Here is a 19,574-nt window from a genome sequence, read left to right as displayed (position 1 = left end):
ATTACTGATACAAGTCAAGCCATGTGCAAATAAAGTGATACAAATAACATCAAAAACATTCCCTATTCATAAATGGTTCAATAATAAATAATATTCAAATATTTCTTCCACATTTTTATACATTTGTACAGCTGACTATACAAAACCCTTGCAACAAGTATACTAAAATAACATTATATATAAATATAGCAAACATTATTTTTGTCATGCATGTTCTCTACTATGAACATTTAAGAAAAAAATGTTTACCAGACAGTATTTCAGTGCCTTGGAGAGAGAGAAAAACAAGCAAAACAAGAACAACGACATGAACAATAGGATTCTACCTGTGCATGTCAGGGCTAAAACGAAGAGAGAATCCTTTAATTAAAAGCGAGAGGTAATGACATTCCGGCCTTAAGGCTTTGGTGAATCTGCAGCCTGTGGGAATATGTGGGGGATCTCAGCGTGTCCGTGGCCAGCCTCCTCGCGCTCTCCTGCCAGATTCCAGTTGAAAGTTAATTGGACGGGGAGAGGTCTGAGGCAGCCTGCACTGAGGCCCATTAGTGATTCCCCTGTCGAATGCAGAGCCACGAGGATCACAGACTCACAAATAGGCAGATTAAAATAATCAATACACTTCACTTGCCTCCAACACATTCGCACAAGTGCGAGCAGAAACAGACCTGCATGCACATCCACACACATCCGCGCAAAATGAATTCAGTAATTAGTGGAGGACCTATTCACCGCTGGTGTATGATACTTGGCTCTCTGGCTCTCGCTCGGAGAGTGTATGTGCCGTCTAATGAGGGGGGGATAGTTCTGACTGCTGCCGAGCGGAGAGAGAGAAAAGGTCAGTGAGCTGTTGATGGGCTCCTCTCTCGGCACCCAAACAAACCTCAGATTACATCTTATATGATGTTCTTTTACCTATATAAAAGATGACTTTTTTTCAATAGAGATATGTGATCAGATATAGAGATATATATGGCAGTAATACAGACAGACTCTTGCAAACCCCGTACGAATGTCATTTTACAAATAAATATAGGGTCATTAGAAGACGGCATTAAAAAAAACTAATTTTAAAATTAACTAAAAATATTTTCCATTTTAATATATTTTAAGATCTAATTTATTTCTGTGATAGCAAAGCTGTATTTTCAGCATTACTTTTAATCTTCAGTATGAAATCATTGTAATATAATTTGGTGATCAAGAAACATTTTTTGTTGTTACATTTATGCATTGAGCGACGTTTTGTGCTGCACCACTGAGCCAAAAGAACACATCAATATTGAAAACCGTTGTCCTGCTTAAAATTTTATGGAAACAGTGATATGTTTTTTCAGGATTTTTTGACAAACAGAAAGTTCATAAGAACAGCATTTGTTTGAAATAAAATTCAAGTAACTTAATAAAAAGTATTAATATATAGTATATAATGTATTAACAGTCTTAGATATGCATATATAGATGGATAGAAGTTTATTGTATTAATGTAAAATTATTTCTTTGTTATACTTCAAATGTCCATTGAAATAAAAAAGCAGCTATACATTATCAGATGAGCATGAAAAAACATGTTTGTAAAACCCACTATGCCTGTCTGCCTGAGATTTGCCCGTATAAGCAATTGAGACAAATTAGTCCCAAAGACACTAAACATCTTAGTGCCAACATCATTTACCTTTAATTTAAATCACTGACCTGCAACCAAACAGTGATCATTTGAATTGCATTAGTCTAACTGCAAAAGTAGTTCAGCAATTTGCTCTAATTTCACTTCAGACAGCTTGGTTTTTACAATTAACCACAATCAATTAAAGCAACTGGGGGGGGGGGGGGGGGGGGGAGTTCAGCTTTTAACAAGTGTAAAAACACTGCCATCTATCTGCAAACAGGAGAGAGGCAAGTTCAACTGGACTCGAAGCTCATATTCCTTAAATTTACAACTATTCTAAAACAAGACTCTTGAACAAGCTGAAAAAGACAAACAAATAGTTTCTGTTTAAAATGTACTTTATTGGACAGTGAGAACATTCCAAATTGATTAATGTTATTGCATTTTCGATCCATAATTTCTCAATTTGAAAAAGGTTATTCTGAAAAGGCCAAAAATAAAAGTCTGGCCAGATACGACATTTCTACTACAGCACAGTCCAGCAGAGATGCCTGAGGACACACTGGATATTGCATACACACTGCTAATGTGCTGTATTGAGAGGTTTTATTGCAGACCAGTCAGCACACGAGATCTTTTTCATATCGCTATATGGTTTGAATACCACAGGACAGGAGGTGGACCTCTTGGGGATTCAAATGGGAACTTAAAGAAGATAAAGGCACTTCTAATAATAATACCCAAATGAGTGCAAACACAAACGAAGGACTGGAGCCATTACGCAAATGAAGGTGACGGAATGAATAGGAAGAAAAAAAACAAACAAAAAAAGAAATTATTACATAGAAAATAAGGCAAACAAATGAGTTGTGGTCTTTATCTTCAACCGCTCATGACCATGCGGACGAGTTCTGTAGAAAAATAAAAATAAAACAAAGTTAGTTTCTAATTTGTCAAAAAGGGGATCGACCCCAACTACAGCACGCAGCATCAAAAAATACATTATAAATAAAAATAAAAAAAAGTTCTACCAAGTTCTACTGCCAAAATCCAAATTCTTTTAAAACGAGGATGTTTATAAATAATATATTATATATATATAAGTTATTTTATAATAAAATAGACAAATGCTCTTCACACAACCTCATCAACCCTTCAAAAATTGCATTTTAGCCAGCAACATTTGCTGTAGTTGGAAGCCGTTCCCCAGTTCTACTCGTTCATAAGTGTTGAGAAACAGGGTGAGAGCAAGATCATGGCTAGCTCCTACTAAACCACAGCTCAAAGACTTAACCAGGTCTAGGATTCAAGAAAATGTTAAAAAAGCTACTTCTGGTTTTCCTCTACAGGGCAAGAGTGGAAACGGTTTTATAGCACAGCTACAGTAATGAGAGATTGTAGAGTCCATCAGGAAAAGGGAGAGAAAGATCAGCAAAAACAGCCAAATCACTGCAATTTGATTGGTTAGTTAATATTGAAAGCAACCGCACTGCTTGGTGAGCACAGGGAGGGAGTGTGCCGATATTGGAAGACAAATCTTAAGACTGCTTTTAAAAGCAATACACCCTGTTATGCTATATCCCTTGACATGCGCTCAAGTCTGAAGCAGTGCAGTCGCCCTTTGCCTCTGAGAGCCGTCGCAGGGACAGCCACATGCAGAGAGCATGCTGCAGCCAGGGGCCAAAGGAAAGGCTGCTGCAGAGATAGGGAAGAGTCCAACCATGTCAAAACCTTAAAACTACATTCAACCTGGCTCTCTAGCTCTAGACGTCACATGAGGCACAGCTGCCCTGTGAATGACTATATTTTGTTGAAAAAGAAAGTGATAAGGTGTAGACTATGCAATCATGTGCGTCTGAGAGCTTTAAAGAAAGAGCCAGGATGGATTGTTGCTTCACGTGTTATAAATGTTGAGGGCCGGAGGTAGACGTATACCCGAGACATCTCTCAGCCAGACATGATGTGGCGAACGAAGGCTGTGGAAGATCAGTTACAGTTACGGAATGCTTTCAAGAACCGATTCTCGCTAAAAGAACTTAAAAATGCTTACAACATTTTTTCCATTGTGGTGCATCAACATAATACATCCATTCAATCCCCAGCACAAAGTTGTATTTTGTATTAAAATGTACAGTTTTTAACTTAACCTTCTACAGACAAAAAGGCTCTTAGAAACGCAAGTGTTCTCATGATAAACCTATATGCATAATAATCAAACTCAATTGGTTACCTTCATAATTGATGCAACCGTTAGCATCTTCATGTCCAGCCAGAAGCGTTTCTACCTCCTCTTCGGTCATCTTCTCTCCTATAAAATAAATAAACCCATGCATAAATGTTTTGCAAATAGAGCACTACATACATATACACCATATTTGAAATGTTAACTTCAGCCGTTTCTACAATCTTTGGCCTAGATGAGGAGGAATGGGCTATAAATATCTCCTCAGGAGACCAGGCCGGCTTACCCAGAGTGGTGAGAACATGGCGGAGCTCAGCACCCATGACTGTGCCGTTGCCTTCCTTGTCAAATACTCTCAGCCCCTCCACAAAGTCCTCAAACGTGCCCTGGTCTTTGTTCTTAGCGATGGCCTGAAGCATGGGCAGGAACTGTTCAAAGTCCAGCAGTTTATGGTTCATTTCTGAGGAACAAAGAAGTCTTTAATCAGACAAGATAGCATTTAAGTCCATATTATACAGGAAGCGAGAACTACTCTAATTATCATAGTTGATCAAGGTATTACTACATGTCCAAATACAGGGATCAACAATTGTGATGGGCTAGTGCGAAAGAGTTTCGGGTCGGATGAGATAACAGCACAGTGCTGTTGTCACTATATGTTTTATGCATTTAAACTTTACTCCTTTTTCAATAGTTCAGCGTTTCGCTTTACAAAACCTTAATTGATGGACTGGAGTCATGCAGATTATTGTGATGTTTTTATCAGCTGTTTGGACTCTCATTCTGATGGCACCCATTCACTGCAGAGGATTCATTGGGGAGTAAGGGATGTATTGATAAATTTTCCTAATCTTTTCCAATGTATCTTCAATGGAGTAAATATAGCTAATTTTCATTTTTGGGTGAACTATTCCTACTAAGTTATGATGCATTTGAACATTTTTGTTACAAATCCTGTTGGTGCAGTTGTTAAAATAGTGAGAATATAGTTTTAATGGTGTTAAATAGTCTAAACAAATTAACCCTATTTTGCACCATAAGCCATAACTGAAAATAAACCCAACAAAGAAATGTAATATTAATTAAATGGTATAAAGCTTTATTGGTAAAGAAACCCATTTTTATTTTTTAAGTCCAATTATTTTAATACATTAATATATGCTGCTAAATATAAACTTTATATTTTTGTTGTGAGGTCAGTAAAAATATTGGCAGGGCAAGCACAAATCTTAACCAGCTAAGCAGTTAAATTTCTGTAGTGTTGAGCTCTGAAATATCTTATTCTTTAAATACAGATAAAGACAAGATAAGATATGATATTAAGGCAATGATTATACAGGTCAGCCATTATCCATAGTGTCTTGTCCTACCTTCTGCCTTAGGGTTGCCCAGGACTTTGAGCACCTCGGCATTGACAGGATTTTGGCCCAGCGCGCGCATCACATCCCCACACTGACTGTAGGTGATCTTCCCATCTCCCGTCCGGTCAAACAGGAGGAAGGCTTCTTTAAATTCTGCACAGATCATTAAAAAAAATTTTAAACAAAATCCTGGGAAACATACAGAGGACAGGAAAAGAGAAGGACAAAATACATGCATGATTAAAAAAAAAGAAGCTCAAATGAACAAGGATGACAAATAAATCCTTATTTGTCATCCTTGTTCATAGGATGATTTTAGCAAACAAGAAAAATAGGACAAGATATATTATGCCTTTCATTGTAAAGATGCAATGACAGGCCATTCCTTCAAAGAGTCTGACTTAATTTAAAGAGCCCAGTGGATCAACACAAAGAGAAATACTGCACCTGCCATCAATATTAATGCCACACTAGGCTATTTTCTGCGGTCTCTATTCAGGTTAGATAAGGCAAGCTAAATGACCAAAGAAATCTTATCCATCCACCTCAAGTCATTATATACCTCAATACTCAGAGACCTTTTGATCAAGTTAAAAAGCTAGTGAAATATTCAAACACACCAAATAGCCATTTAAGCAGAACTTCAGGCAAACTTACTGGCACCAAACTACACTATTATTATTTAGTGAACCATCTACAATGATTCTACTTGTTATTTTATTCTTCTTATTATTTACATATTAAATGTAACAACAACAGCAAAGTACAAAAACTGAAAAATATACATGTATAACGTATGTGTGTGTAATGATAGATATATATATATATATATATATATATATATGTGTGTGTGTGTGTGTGTATATATTTATGTGTGTGTGTGCAGTGTTGGGGAAAGTTACTTTTAAAAGTAATGCATTACAATATTGCGTTACTCCCTAAAAAAGTAACTAATTACGTTACTTAGCTACTTTTTAAGGGAAGTAATGTGGTATGTCACTTTTTAAATATGAGCTGGGCTTGATTGTTTTTAATACAAGAAGTTCTAATCATAGCAAATGTAAAAGCCCTTTCACACCAAAAAGTGTAATGAATAAACCTCAGACTGAAGGAAAAGTAAATCCACGTCTGTAAAGTAGAACGCAGGAGAAGAGGGTTCAACAATCTTCAGCAATAAAAAAAACAATGGAGTGCAATTATTAGTTCATCTAAAGTCATTTATGCTTATTAGTATGGTTGAACTGGATCATCAAAAGTCAGCAGCAAAGACATTGGTTAATAAAATGGGATTAGATACATTTGTGTTGTTTAACAATTCTTGCAGGTTGCATCATTTTTTTTACATTTCACTGTTTTAATTCATTTTGATGAATACTAAATCTGTTTTTTGTGAGTGGGATGAAAAAGGATATTCCTTTTCTGAAAAAGGAACTCGGATATTTTCTTGTAAATTAAAAAGTAATGCGTTACTTTACTAAAAAGGTAATATTATAACGTAACTCGCGTTACTTGTAATGCGTTACCCCCAACACTGTGTGTGTGTGTGTAAAACATGATATGCATTCATATTTCCTGAATTTAATTGATTAGACGTTGTTTTTAAATATAATTAAAACTACAAAAAATGACAACAGAAAATACAGAATTTGGGAAAAAACTCAAGTGTCTCCATATATTCCATTTATATTATTATTTTTTATTATTTATTATCTTAAAACATAACCCCTAAAGCCTAAGCTTCCATTATTAAGTCTTTAAACTGTTAAACCACATGTGGTTATAAATAAACGATTCTTTTGACTCCAAGCCAGAGTTCGCCGAAAGAACTGAATGTTATCCGTTAGGACAGGCCCTTCCAAAAAACCCTCCCATCTCTGTAATGCTTTTCCTGCTCACTGGAATGTGGCTGTTCCCTTGCATGCCTTAAATTGAGCCTTTAACCATATATGGTATGAGAGGAAAACGGTAGAGTGAGCAGTATTATGTCAACCTCCTTTGCTTAAACAAACAAGAGCAAAGATGAACCTAATGGCCATTTACCAAAGAAAGCTCATGTGACTGGTAGTAACAGATTATAACTCCAATATTCTAGTTTCAGAGCTGGTATTTAGATGTTTAACACGGCAAGACTTCGCACTCTTTTGTTAGCAGTTTCAACACTTCCTGACTCAGACACACCCTCTACAGATATGACTGTCCATGCTAAAGAAACACATTAGCTGATAGGCCTACGCTACAAAAATGCATTTCTACTTTTCAAACAAACCAAATTATGATTCTTGCAGTTCATTTATGTTAATTACTGAAAGCACTTAAAATGAAGGAGGCAGGTGAGGTGCTATCAGACACACAAACAGCAGCGCGTTGTCCTTAAAACCATGCAAACTAAATCACATCAGAACAGAAAAGTTTCCAATGCACTCACCGTGTATTTGCTCCAGGTTAAACTCAATCTGGAGGTGACATACAACAGTGACAAAGGAAAACAATACAAAGGTAAGGAAAGAAAGCAGGAGGAATGCAGGGGCAGAGGAACAGATGAGCAGAATAACGTGGACGGGATGATGAAAGCAGGCTGTCTAGCAAGAAATGCAAGACAGTAACATGCATCTGGACTAGACACAAACTCACCAAAAATCTGGTCCTCGCTGAAGTCAGACTGTTTGAGACAGAGCGACATTCAATGAATATGAAATGATGCACAATAGCAAAGCTGCCAATCAGATGGGGTTTCTAATAACAACACATCTATGGTCCATAAAAGCCGTCTGGGTAAGTATTTTAGGCCGCACGAAAAAGTTAGATAAGTTTTCTATCCTTCGCTAAAACTGACCAGCTAACACTATCCGCTAACTCACGGCCGTGCTACCGGGTGACAGATGGGCTAAAACACAATCTTTTAATGTAAGTTAGTTATCATAGCCTTGGGTTTCTGTAAACTAATTTCATGAACAATTTACAAAGGTTTAGTCACTTTCTTGCGTGCTAAAAGGCGTAAAACTCGGTTAGCTAGCATGAAATAGGCTAACGACAGATTCTTAGCACTAAGCGTGTATATAGTTCCCAGACCATACACTTAGTAATGTCTAACGTTATTTAGAAAAGTTCTGCTGAAACCTAATTTTAAATTAAACGTTTATCAATATGCCTACCATCTCTGCAGTGGCTTGTTTTCCGGGTGTGTGAGATGACTCGCGCTAGCGCTGCTGAGTTATGAAGGGTAGCGATATCCGATTCGTGAACGAATCATTTTCGGAGTCGAATCTTTTCAGAGAATTAGCTGAACCGATTTACTAAAATGAATAAACGATTCGTTCGCGGTTGTGGAGTCAACAACTTATTGAACCGAGACCGAATTTATCGTATTTTACGTGTCTAACTCGTAATGATTCATGAATTAACTTATAGTAGGAGCATTTGAACAATATCGATTTACGATATTTTACGATATTTTCAAATCTGTAGTATATAGCCAAAGACTGTATAGCCTAAGTGGCGTTAGGTTGATTCATGGCTGCAACAAACTGAACTGGGAAGCATGAAATTACAGCATTAATTTATACAATAATTATATTAATAATTAAGTGGGCCCATTAATAATATTAAATGGAATGTGGAACCGCGGGATATGTCATGACGTAAAGAATCACTGAATCACTTTAAAAAAATCGATTCTTTAAAATGAACTGTTCGAAAGAACCGATTCGATCGAATGATTCGGACTTCCCTTCACGACGAGTGGAGTATTCTCATTACACACAAAGAGTGACATAAGTGCACAGAGACACTCCCAGCGCAGATAACTATAACATAATGATTAACTGCACATAATTGGCAAAGCTTGTGAATTCAATGCTGATGATTTGTAAGTTTGTAAAGCCATGCGATTAAGCATTTGTTTGTGAGGTCCAATTGTGTACTTCAGTGCTGCATTCCTAAGCACATGGAGGTGTAGGCTCTATATTCATATAAGGATAGGCTCTGTGAATGGTAGAAACAACAAATAAAATGTCTAATGACAGTTAATCAAATACAGGATATATAGTAGGCTATACATGTTAAATTCCTTTACAAAATCCATTTTTTTATGCTTATCATCAATATATGATCCATTATGAATGGATTGCTCTGTTGGTTTCAACCTAGATTTGAGAATAAGGTATATAACAAAGAAGAATATAAATTATTTATTACATTTTGGTAAAATTGAAGGTGACAGTAATGCAGCTCAGGGACCCTATAGTGTGGACCAGCTACATCAGTGCCCCATTTCTCAATCCTGATATAGCTCTAGTATTCTCTTAAGATTTGAGGTCTGGGTTGACACAGTTTTCCGTGTGCAATGCTGAGGTAATCAGAAGCTGCATAAAAGAAGATTACGCTTATGTTTTATTCACAAGTTGTGAATCACAACTAGCTAATATTAAATTCGGATCTGATACTGCTGTGTCAGTATGTTGCCATACAGAAAATATGAATTTCTATTCTTGATAAGTCCACATCAAGTTATTCATATGAAGGTTTTGGGTCCATTTTGATCCACATTCTATTTCTGCTACATTTCCTGGTGCTATTTTAGTAATGCATAGAAGAGCTGTTGCCATAGTAATGAAGAATAAGCAATTCTAAACGCTCTGATGCAGGACCGTCACTTACCTCTAATGTGCTGGGGTCAAAAAGGGAATCAGAGGGGCGCAGCATCCGCGGTTTCAACCCAGGAGCTTGTTTTGGGGGTGAAGGTGTTGTGGAAGGGCAAGGAAATGGTGGTCCGTGCCTTGGTAACGTTCCCCCTGATGGAGACTTTTTAATTGACGGTTCTCGTTTTGGTGCCATCTTTAGACCTTGAAATGTGTCCTTCCTCCTGCCCACTGCTTTGCAAAAAATCAAGCAAAAAGCTCTGTCAGATGAATTGCATGTGTGTCCTCTGAGAGTAGAAAAAGAGAGAGGAATGAACAGGAGAACCAAGCAGGTAGCAGGAATAATCTAGGATGAATTCATGCAGTGGATGTGCATGCAGTGAGAGTGAAAGAGAGTGTGCGTAGGAGTGCTGTCTCACTGAGTCTGTTTCACTCTCTCCGCTTGTATTTATATGTAGGTCAGAATCGTGTTCATTTGTGGGTGTTAGGGTGTTTGTGTTGCTGACTGACAGCAGTATCAGTATGAAAGAACCATGTCAAGACCTCTGTGTGTGTGTTTGTGGAAGAGCTAGATCTGCTATACGGTTATTATAGGCATTTCTATTTTTATTGTCTTCCTTTCATCTCTGGGAAATATTGCATCCTTCCTCAATGTTTCCTTGTGCTGATTCTGTTATTATTATTATTTTAAATCATATCGGTTTTTCCACAATATTTAGATGTCTTGGTTTTGCTCAGGTATTAACTGGATGATTTGTCTATGAGTCATTAATAAAGTCCATGCTTAATATTTAGGGTTACTGTGTATGTATTTTATAATGAGTATTTATGAAGTACATTATAAATGTAAATGTAGCTTTATGAATTTAGCTGGGCAAAAGTATAATGACGTCCACTTCTAATGAACAAGTTTGTCTTAACCAGAAACTCCATTGAAGCCAATTCTTAGTATTCATAATACAGATACTTTCCAGAGAATTGTGTTGAGCCCTTTTGGGATGAATTACTATTTTGGGGTGTCTGGGTCATGGGTTCACAATAAAATCACCAAATAGGAATTCGTTTTCCATGCATATTACTAATCAGCACATGTTTAGGGCTTGATAGCACAAAGGCAAATAAAAGTCGTGCTTGCCTATAAACACTAGATGTCAGTATTGCCTAAAATAAAACCTTAACCAGACCACCAAAACGAAATAAATGAGACTACAATTATAAACCTTCCCTTTCCCCCTACCTATGCCACACGTGACTAAATAAAAGCAACTCGTTTATGAATAATAATTCATAGGCTAAATAAGACTAATTTGGTATCAATGCTGAATTATTCAAACTGAATATTATGATTACTGATTTATGTTCAAATTAAGCGAGTTAAACCTGCTTTAATTAACCTTCCAGTATCATTCAATCATATTTGTCATGATGTCACTAAAATATGCATATTTTAAACCCACTGATACAGCATAATATGTAGGCCTAAACAAACTTAAAATATCTGTTTTATTGACAACACATCTCTTCTAACACGTCAAATACGTCCAGATAGATTTAGTGCATTTGGTATTTTTTACGGATAATCAATGTTCCCCGCCCTTTAATAGATTTTACGTACAATCCATCGCGCGCTCAATGGGCCTTGAAATCACCGTCTATGTGTCTCGAGCATCACAACAATGGTGACACAGGACCCCCACCGCGCGACCAACGGCACACTGAATTAATTAATTAATGCTCATTTTGGATATTGCAAATGCTCGCCAGACCTGTTTAATTCGCAGCAAAATGTCTATAAAATATTTTTGTAACAAGTGGTGACCTCGCGTGTTTTCTCAGTGAAGACGTAGCCGTTAACAAAGCGAGTCTGCCGAGTGAACATCAAGTCTTACAACCGACTAAAGAGATTAATTCTCTTAATCTCTGTTTGTACAATAATCTAAGAAACAACCAGTCCAGTATGTTAAAATGTCCTAAATCTTCTGCTTAGATATATTTGATGTTGTTTACTTTCCGTTGGACACAAAAGTTTCTATGACAGCAAAGTAATTTTACCAACTTTAGGTGAAAGGTCTCCAGAACATCTGCTTTTTTTTTTTTTTTTTTTTTTTACACAAGCCTAGAATTGATCATTCTGGTGGCTGATTTTTCCAATTGGAAAAGTAAACTTTCTATTTTGCCTTCCTCTTTTCAGGCCTTTGATGAAAAGAAATCGAATTATGCTGAAGGCGAAGGGAATCAATTGTTCCTCAGAGGTTCCCCCAGAATGTGTAATAGAATTATAGCGACTGCCCCACCTAATGTCTCACAGAATCCCCGGACCATGCCAAATCATCAAACCACCTGATTTATTTTTAATGGCATTACACCCCTTACTCTGTAGTGTCATGGTAATATCTGTGGCTCCTCCAGCTGCCTCTATATCATATTAGCCAAGCTTAATATTGACTGTGTAGGGCTCGCGAAAACAATAAGCCTAGAAAACAGGCAGCTTAAAGGCAGACAGCCAATCGGAAAGCCCTGCCGTTGGCTGGAGGGGTGTTAACTAAAGCACTGAAGTTGCTTTTGCCCTGGAGGAGCAGTTCAATCAATGGGATGCTTAACGCAGGGGTACCCACACGGACCTATGGCTTTCAGATCCAGGCATCCCTCAACAAGTCTGAGCTGACGAGAAACCATGAAACCTGATGCAACTTGATTCCTTTTATTTTGTCTCTGTCTTTCATGCAGCAAACAAACAATCACTTCTCGTCTCATTTAATCAGAAGCCGTATAGTGTTTTCCAGCTGGCATCTGTTTTTCTGCATCAAAACGTCTGTGGAAAAATGCTTCAAAAACCAATACATTGGGCTGATTTAAATATCGGCTCATTGGCATTGCACCAATGCATATTACATTTTCTCTTGAAGCTTTCGGAAAATAGCTGCATTTGAGGATATTCAGGATAATTTTTTTTTATTTGTGCTAATATTTTAGAGAACATTACTTCAATATTTCAAATTTAAATTTAAATTAATTTATAAAAATGAAATCAAACCACTAATCACCTTTGTGTGTTTGTCATATTGCCGTAAACCACTTTGGGAATCAGACTATTCCACTTGTGGGCTACATGCACCTGATCACACACAATCTGTGGCCCCCTGCCAAACACTCCGAAATCTTTTAATTTGTTGAAATGAAACCCTGCAAATCTGCTTACTCATGTCATTAATTACGAAACACCAATAGCAGTTGGTTTTATGGCACTTTTGAATCTTGATTGTGTTTGTTGGAGAAGCTAGAAGAAGGAATGGGCAAAATCTGCCTATTGTGTTTGGGCATACTGATTATGGCCTTTGATTAGTGCATGGGTGCAATCTATTCAACTTCTCTTACTCCCTCCCATCCTCCCCTCCCTCTATCCTTCCCAGCTACAGCCCCTTGGGGTATGCCCACGTCCCAAAGGACAGCCAGCAAAGCAGATGGAACCCCCCTCCCCCTCTCCCTCGTCTCTCACAGCTCACCCCAACAGGGTTGGGGTTCAGGAAAAGGATGGTGTGCGATTGGATGAGCACTTCATTTTATAAAATGTGGTTTGAGAGGAATTCTCTGACCACCTTAATTGGAACTATTAGTGATTGTATTCGGCTCATTCAAATGGTTCAATTATCCTCCGTTGGCTCTAATAGCCAGTATGACCCTCAAATTCCCCAACAGAATGGAATTTGTGCGTCTTCCAAGCAATTGCTAGAAAAATTGCAAGAGGTGTTGCATGGACACTCCAGCCATCGTATCAATAGCAGAGCAGCCTAGAGAAGGGTTGCAGGTGGCATATTGTGCAAATGGGCAATTTTACGCTTCCAATTATGCAGTGGGCACTTGATATAATATGGGATTGATTTACACAAACTGGCAGACTGGGTTTTATTCCCCGATTCCCCCCAACTCGCTCCTCATTGGCCATGATTTGTTTTGTAATAATGATGAAGGGAGCATACTGAGGTTAAAAGTCCATAGCTATAAAACTCGGCCCCGCTTCTCCCCAGTGTCCGAGAGCACAAGTTAGGCTGTTCTCCTGTCCCTCAGGATCCATCCCAGAGAACTCCTGTATTCAGCTCCAGTAAGCAGCAGATAAGGCCGGAGCTCTGGGATTACCTTTACAACACATATCATTTAAAACACAGACACACTCTTACTCTCTATTATTCTCTTAAGGGAATACAATTCCGTTTTCAGAATCTATTTTGGACATGCACACTCTTAAAAACAAAGGTTTCATGTTGGAACAGATGAAGAACATCCATTAAATCTTTCAATTATGAAATGAGTTCAGTTCAGTGAAAAGCAGCTCTACAGAAGACAAAAGTGTCGTTGTTCAACTCCAGTCAGTTCAAAGTTTATTCAATTCAGTTCAATAACAGGGTCGATTTCGCAAAATTCACCAATTATGCTAAAAAAAAACAGCACAGAAGAATAGTGTCATTATTCAGCTCAAGTCAGTTCAATGTTGATTTAATTCAGTTAAATTAGTGTCAGTGTTGCAAAGTACATCAGTTCAGCTAAAAAGCAGCTTTACAGAAGACGATAGTGTACAGTAATAATTGTTTTTCACACTAAGACAAAGAAGGTTCTTGTTTGCTTTAAAGTTCTTCAATGGCACAAACTGGCTCTTCAATGACATAGAACATTTATTTTCATATTTCGAAAGTTTATTTGGTTGAATAGTTTGTTTGCAACTTTAACATAATTAGTTTAAAAAAGTCATTAAGTCCAAGTTTTTATCATAGTTTTCCCAAACAGCCCAGCCCCCATCACCCAAACACACCCCTGCTTTTATAATTATTACAAGGGGCTCAGCTTTCAGGAGATATAGAGGGAGCATGTGTGCATGGCTTTAATTCCTATTGTATTCGTTCAATCTCAGTCTAAGCGAGTGTGTCTGTGTCTGAGCTCAGGAGAGAGGGAGTAAGGGAGAGAAAGACAGAAACAAGGACCCATCTGTCAGAGAGGCGGACGAATCCCCCTTCCCACTCCAAACAGGTCCCTTGGGACTGCAGAAAAGGATAACTCACTTGTGGCAATAGTTGTGGGTGTGTGGGTTTTTTTGGCACAGGGAAGGACTCTCAACCAAGGGAACTACAACAGCATCACAACAAGCCAACTAGAGTAAACAAGTGCTAAGTCATCGCTGGTGTGCTTGAGGAGACACGTCCTACTAACTGTCATTGATGTGTTGATGGGGTGGATGCGCTTGATTAGTCTGTTTCGACTTGTCAGGTTTCTGTTTTTTGGTATAAGGAATTCAGCAAAAACTTCATAGCAAAACTCCAGATTATAACGATTGCTAATGTTACAAAATATGTTCAACAGAAATCCTTTCAGAAAACCTTATGTGGTATCATTTTGTGTGCCAGTGTTTCCTGCACTCAACAACAAACACTGCAGCATACGCAAGTTTTAGCAGTTTTTTTTTTGTTTAATTCATTTAAAGAGATTCATTAAAACAATCTCTGTGTTCTATTATGATTTCTGTGAAACAAATCAGCAGTTGTTACTGTAATATGATAATCTGCAAGCTTTACATCAGTGTATTTACTTAATGTATAAATAAAGATACACATCCACAAGATTTTCGCTCCAATTAATTAATAAAAAAAAAAAAAAAAAAATATTCTAAAAATATCTAATATTATACATATACCTTTTTTTTATTGGTTATTGTTTTGCATATATCCAATTACCCTACAGTGACCGTCAGGCAGTTGCTATATGAAAAGTTTTTTTTTTGATGAGATTATAATATTGTTATTTATTTATTTTTTTCAAACAAGCAAAAATATTATTTCAAAACAGTGTGATATTTCTATGGGACAAATTATGGTAACTACACTGATGGCATCAAATTGGAACTAATTAGCAAAAACTAGATAAACACCCTATTATAGAAGTCACCAATGCTCACCAATTTATGCTTACCAATTTAGCGTTTCTTTGATAAAAAAGAAATAAACAGTAATAGAATGAAATTTAAATAACTGGTAAAATAACTGTTTAATATTTTAATATATTTTAAAATGTTATTTATTCCTGTGATGGCTTCACTGTCAAAGGATCCTTCAGAAATCATTCTAATATGCTGATTTTGGTGCTCAAAAAGTTTCTTCTTATTATCAGTGTTGAAAACAGTTGGGGAAATCATTTTTATCATTTTTTTTCTGAACTGAAAGTTCAAAAGAACAGCATTTCTTTGAAATAGAAATGTTTGTATCATTTTAACTGTCTTAACTGACACTTTTGATCAAGTTAATGCATCATTACTTCATAAAAATATTAATTTCTTTAAAACAATCTTACTGACACCCAACTCTTGAATGGTGGTGTATTCTAAAACAGCTACAACTGTTGTTAAAAGCCAAGAGTATGAAACTATGCAATGAACTGAACTTCTTCTGAACAACAATCTTTACTGAGAAATTCTAATTTGTGAACAAATATTATCACTTGGCTCCTAAATATATTATTTTAATATCTCATTTACTGAAATAGATTCATATCCAATCAGTACTTTCTGTATAATTGCAGAAACGCAATTCCTTGGGACTGCAGAGGGCTTTGGGGGAGTGGAGCTGTCACTCCAAACAATGAAACGGGTCATGGGAGTTCTGTGTGCTGTTCCTCTGGATATAATTTGAACTCTAAACTGTCTCAACAGGAGGTTGTCTATTGAGTACCGCTGGTCTCGTGGCTCTGCATTCACAGATTTTCCATGAATACACGAACACTTGAGAAAACCCTCATGAAACTATAAGCATTAAGGTCAGATGGTAAAGAGGAGTAAATGGTCTCTTGTGATTGTAGTGTTCATTTCTGGTTGAGCTGCACTAGAAAATGCAGCAGGCCTCTGCCCCTAAGTTAGCTGTCCTTCGGTAGGGCACAAGGGAGGAGAGTTTGGGCTCAACAAAGTAATTCCCAATACAGGTTGCAGGTGTGACACAGCATTGTGAAACACTCCTGGGAGGTAAAGTTGTGGTGAAGCAGGGTTACCCTGGGATCTTTGGGGAAGCATGACACAGTTACTAGGTGTGCATACTGTTGACACACATGTGATCCCTGGTTCATATGGGACAGCGCTACTCTAAACACACTTAAGCATGTAAATGCATGTAGAAGTTACCCTTATTATGACCTCCACACAAATCGAAAATCTCAGATTCTCAGTGACTTGAAAATGAGTGTTAAAAAGAGAACACTTAAATACATTTATGACTGTTTTCTTTCAAATTAATCATGATCAATTGGACATTGATTGTTGAGTGTTACCATAGCAAAGGCTTTCTATCTTCATCAGTGCATAGATTTTCTATCTTAACATCACATGCCGGGCGAGTGGAAGCCTTCCTCCCTTTGTGTGAAAGGAAAGAAGCGTCACCCGAGTGAACTAGCGGTATGGATATTATCCTATTGTGTTGATTGTGTTGTCGCACGAGAGATTATGGTAGGCAGGCGACTGGCGCGTGAGCGCTGGTGCAGCAGACGCATCACTTAAACCCATCTGTTCATTTATCAATCACCAGTGTCCAGCTTAACTTAAACCTTCAACTATCTGTGAACTTTTATACCAATTATAATGTAAATAGTGACTAGCAATTAAAAAAGAAAAAAGCATCAGATTTGATTGACTTGTCAAAAAAGTCTTAACAATATGTGTTTTATCATTTTAGCATTTCAAAGTATTTAAAAATATAGTAATATTTGATCTGTTATGATTAGATTTAGAATGAATTTTAGAAGTCAATTTTAAGTGTTAGCAAAAGTTTTCGTAGAGAGAGTGTGAGCACACTCTCTAGGCCACAGAAGTGCACACTTGGCACATACATTGGGATCAGTGTGAGGACACGTGTGACCTGAAGCCCCACAGTCAATAGCACACTACTACAATAGAGCCCCTACTGTGGTATGAACACATAATAAGTAGCCCCATTTTTGCCAAATAAAGTCAAATTTGATCAGGGCAAAACTTCATAAATGCTGAATAATGCGCAGAATGTTATTTTCTTGTTTATAGAGTTTGGTTCCAAAATGTTATAAATCCATTTTGATTAATTTGAGTAAAAATGTGTTTTCTTTCACATAGCATATTTAGGTTATAATAACATTAAAAATTCTAATCCAGATTTTGATTTTCAAAGATTTATTATAAAAACTCATCTTATTATTCCCCAAAATGCAATAAATCCATGACATGTTTTATTTATTTTTTTCTTCAAAATGCACTAAATCCATTGAATCAATATAAAGGTTATTGAAAATACACAACAAAGTAAATTGATCCACATATGACAGCCTCTGAACTTGGTCAATACTAATCTTATATACAGGCACTGGACTAAAAATACATTCAGTCAGTCTTTGCCATGTTATATTCATTTAGTTGACTAGTGCTATAGACTGTAGGCTATATAACAAAAACATTAATGGCATTAATAAAAACACACTGACAAGCTATAGCCTACGCGATATCGCGTTCATAATCGAATGCGATTCATCTGAGATTATGAACGCGATATTGCTCCATCTGAAAGAACGTGATGAGATCGTCATGTGCGCATGACAATCACATGCGATTTATCGTGGAGACCTAATTTTTGTTTGTTTGTTGATCACAAAGTGCAAAGACTAGGCTATAGGCTATCTGCGCGAAATAGGCTACGCACGTCATGAACGTGTCTGCGCGGCTCTGAATGAACTCCTTTTGTGGACATGTTCTTCGCGCAATAACGTGCAGAAACAGGGGAGCTAAACTCTAAAACTTCACAGCGTTTTATTATAAAAGTCTTCTCATTATAATGGTATGTATATGACAGTCCCAGACCCAGTCATTAATATTCTGCATTCATTGTTGTTTGTCCTAATCTGAAGAGATAATCACCGTACTACAATGAAGCGCTTTACACCAGGCCAACTCAACCAAATGCATCATATACGAGATAAATAATATATACACGATATATTAACCGGCTGAAATGTTTTGAAATCGGTAAGTTGTACCCTACCTGATAAAAAAAAAATAAATCCAGTCTTTCACTCTGCCTGTCAATTTGAATCTTGTTAAAGATTGAAATCCCTGCCGCTAAAATGCTCCTCTGTCGTCACGGATTATGGAAAGTGAAATTTAAATCTGCAGGGTGGTTGGATTTATTCACGCATGTTAAGCTTCTTTCTTTTTAGGTTCTTATTTACAACATTATTTTAATAGGCAGTATATTAACGTATTGGGAGAAAACTGGTAGTTTTATGTGAAATCAAAGATTTGAGCACCCACATAGCCTATTTCCAAAATGGCATGATCCTAACATCCCGCGAATATTCGACTGTGAGATTGGGAGTCGATTCAGGCTCTTCCTATCGAAGCATCGAATCGTCGACTATTCGGGGTCACATATATAGCCTATATATATATACACTCACTGGCCACTTTATAGGTACACCCTGCTAGTACCGGGTTGGACCCCCTTTTGCTTGGATTGAGATCTGGTGACTGTGGAGGCCATTTGAGTAAAGTGAACTCATTGTCATGTTCAAGAAACCAGTCTGAGATGATTTGAGCTTTGTGACATGGTGCATTATCCTTCTGGATGTAGCCATCAGAAGACTCTGCAGTCATAAAGGGATGGACATGGTCAGCAACAATACTCAGGTAGGCTGTGGCGTTTAAACGATGCTCAATTGGTACTAAGGGGCCCAAAGTGTGCCAAGAAAATATCCCCCACACCATTACACCACCACCACCAGCCTGAACCGTTGAGACA

At 37.3% G+C, this 19,574-nt stretch overlaps 1 protein-coding gene across 2 annotated transcripts; it reads right to left on the bottom strand.

Moving 5' to 3' along the window:
• Positions 1–1,986: 1,986 nt before the first annotated feature.
• LOC306860572 (myosin light polypeptide 6-like) lies at positions 1,987–8,397 on the bottom strand. 2 transcript variants are annotated; one of them, XM_079402325.1, is made up of 7 exons: positions 8,302–8,392; positions 7,781–7,808; positions 5,159–5,302; positions 4,075–4,248; positions 3,837–3,914; positions 3,542–3,582; positions 1,987–2,517 (listed from the first exon to the last, which is right to left on the bottom strand). In XM_079402325.1, the coding sequence occupies exons 1-6, from the start codon at positions 8,302–8,304 to the stop codon at positions 3,554–3,556; spliced, it is 456 nt and encodes a 151-aa protein (XP_079258451.1). In that variant the 5' UTR covers positions 8,305–8,392; the 3' UTR covers positions 1,987–2,517; positions 3,542–3,553. The 2 variants fall into 2 exon arrangements, with proteins under 2 accessions (XP_079258451.1, XP_079258450.1); XM_079402324.1 differs by lacking the exon at positions 3,542–3,582 and having other exon boundaries at positions 8,302–8,397.
• Positions 8,398–19,574: the final 11,177 nt, after the last annotated feature.

Source organism: Barbus barbus, assembly GCF_936440315.1.
Source record: "Barbus barbus genome assembly, chromosome: 41".
Lineage (NCBI taxonomy): Eukaryota > Metazoa > Chordata > Actinopteri > Cypriniformes > Cyprinidae > Barbus > Barbus barbus.
The sequence above is the reverse complement of the archived record's forward strand: the minus strand, read 5'-3'. Positions and strand labels throughout refer to the sequence as shown.

Coding starts and splice junctions, on each gene's coding strand:
- LOC306860572 (XM_079402324.1), bottom strand. Junction 5,303..7,780: donor CAGCGAGGACCAGATTTTTG/GTGAGTTTGTGT, acceptor TGATCTGTGCAG/AATTTAAAGAAGCCTTCCTC. Junction 4,249..5,158: donor GGGCAACCCTAAGGCAGAAG/GTAGGACAAGAC, acceptor TTTGTTCCTCAG/AAATGAACCATAAACTGCTG.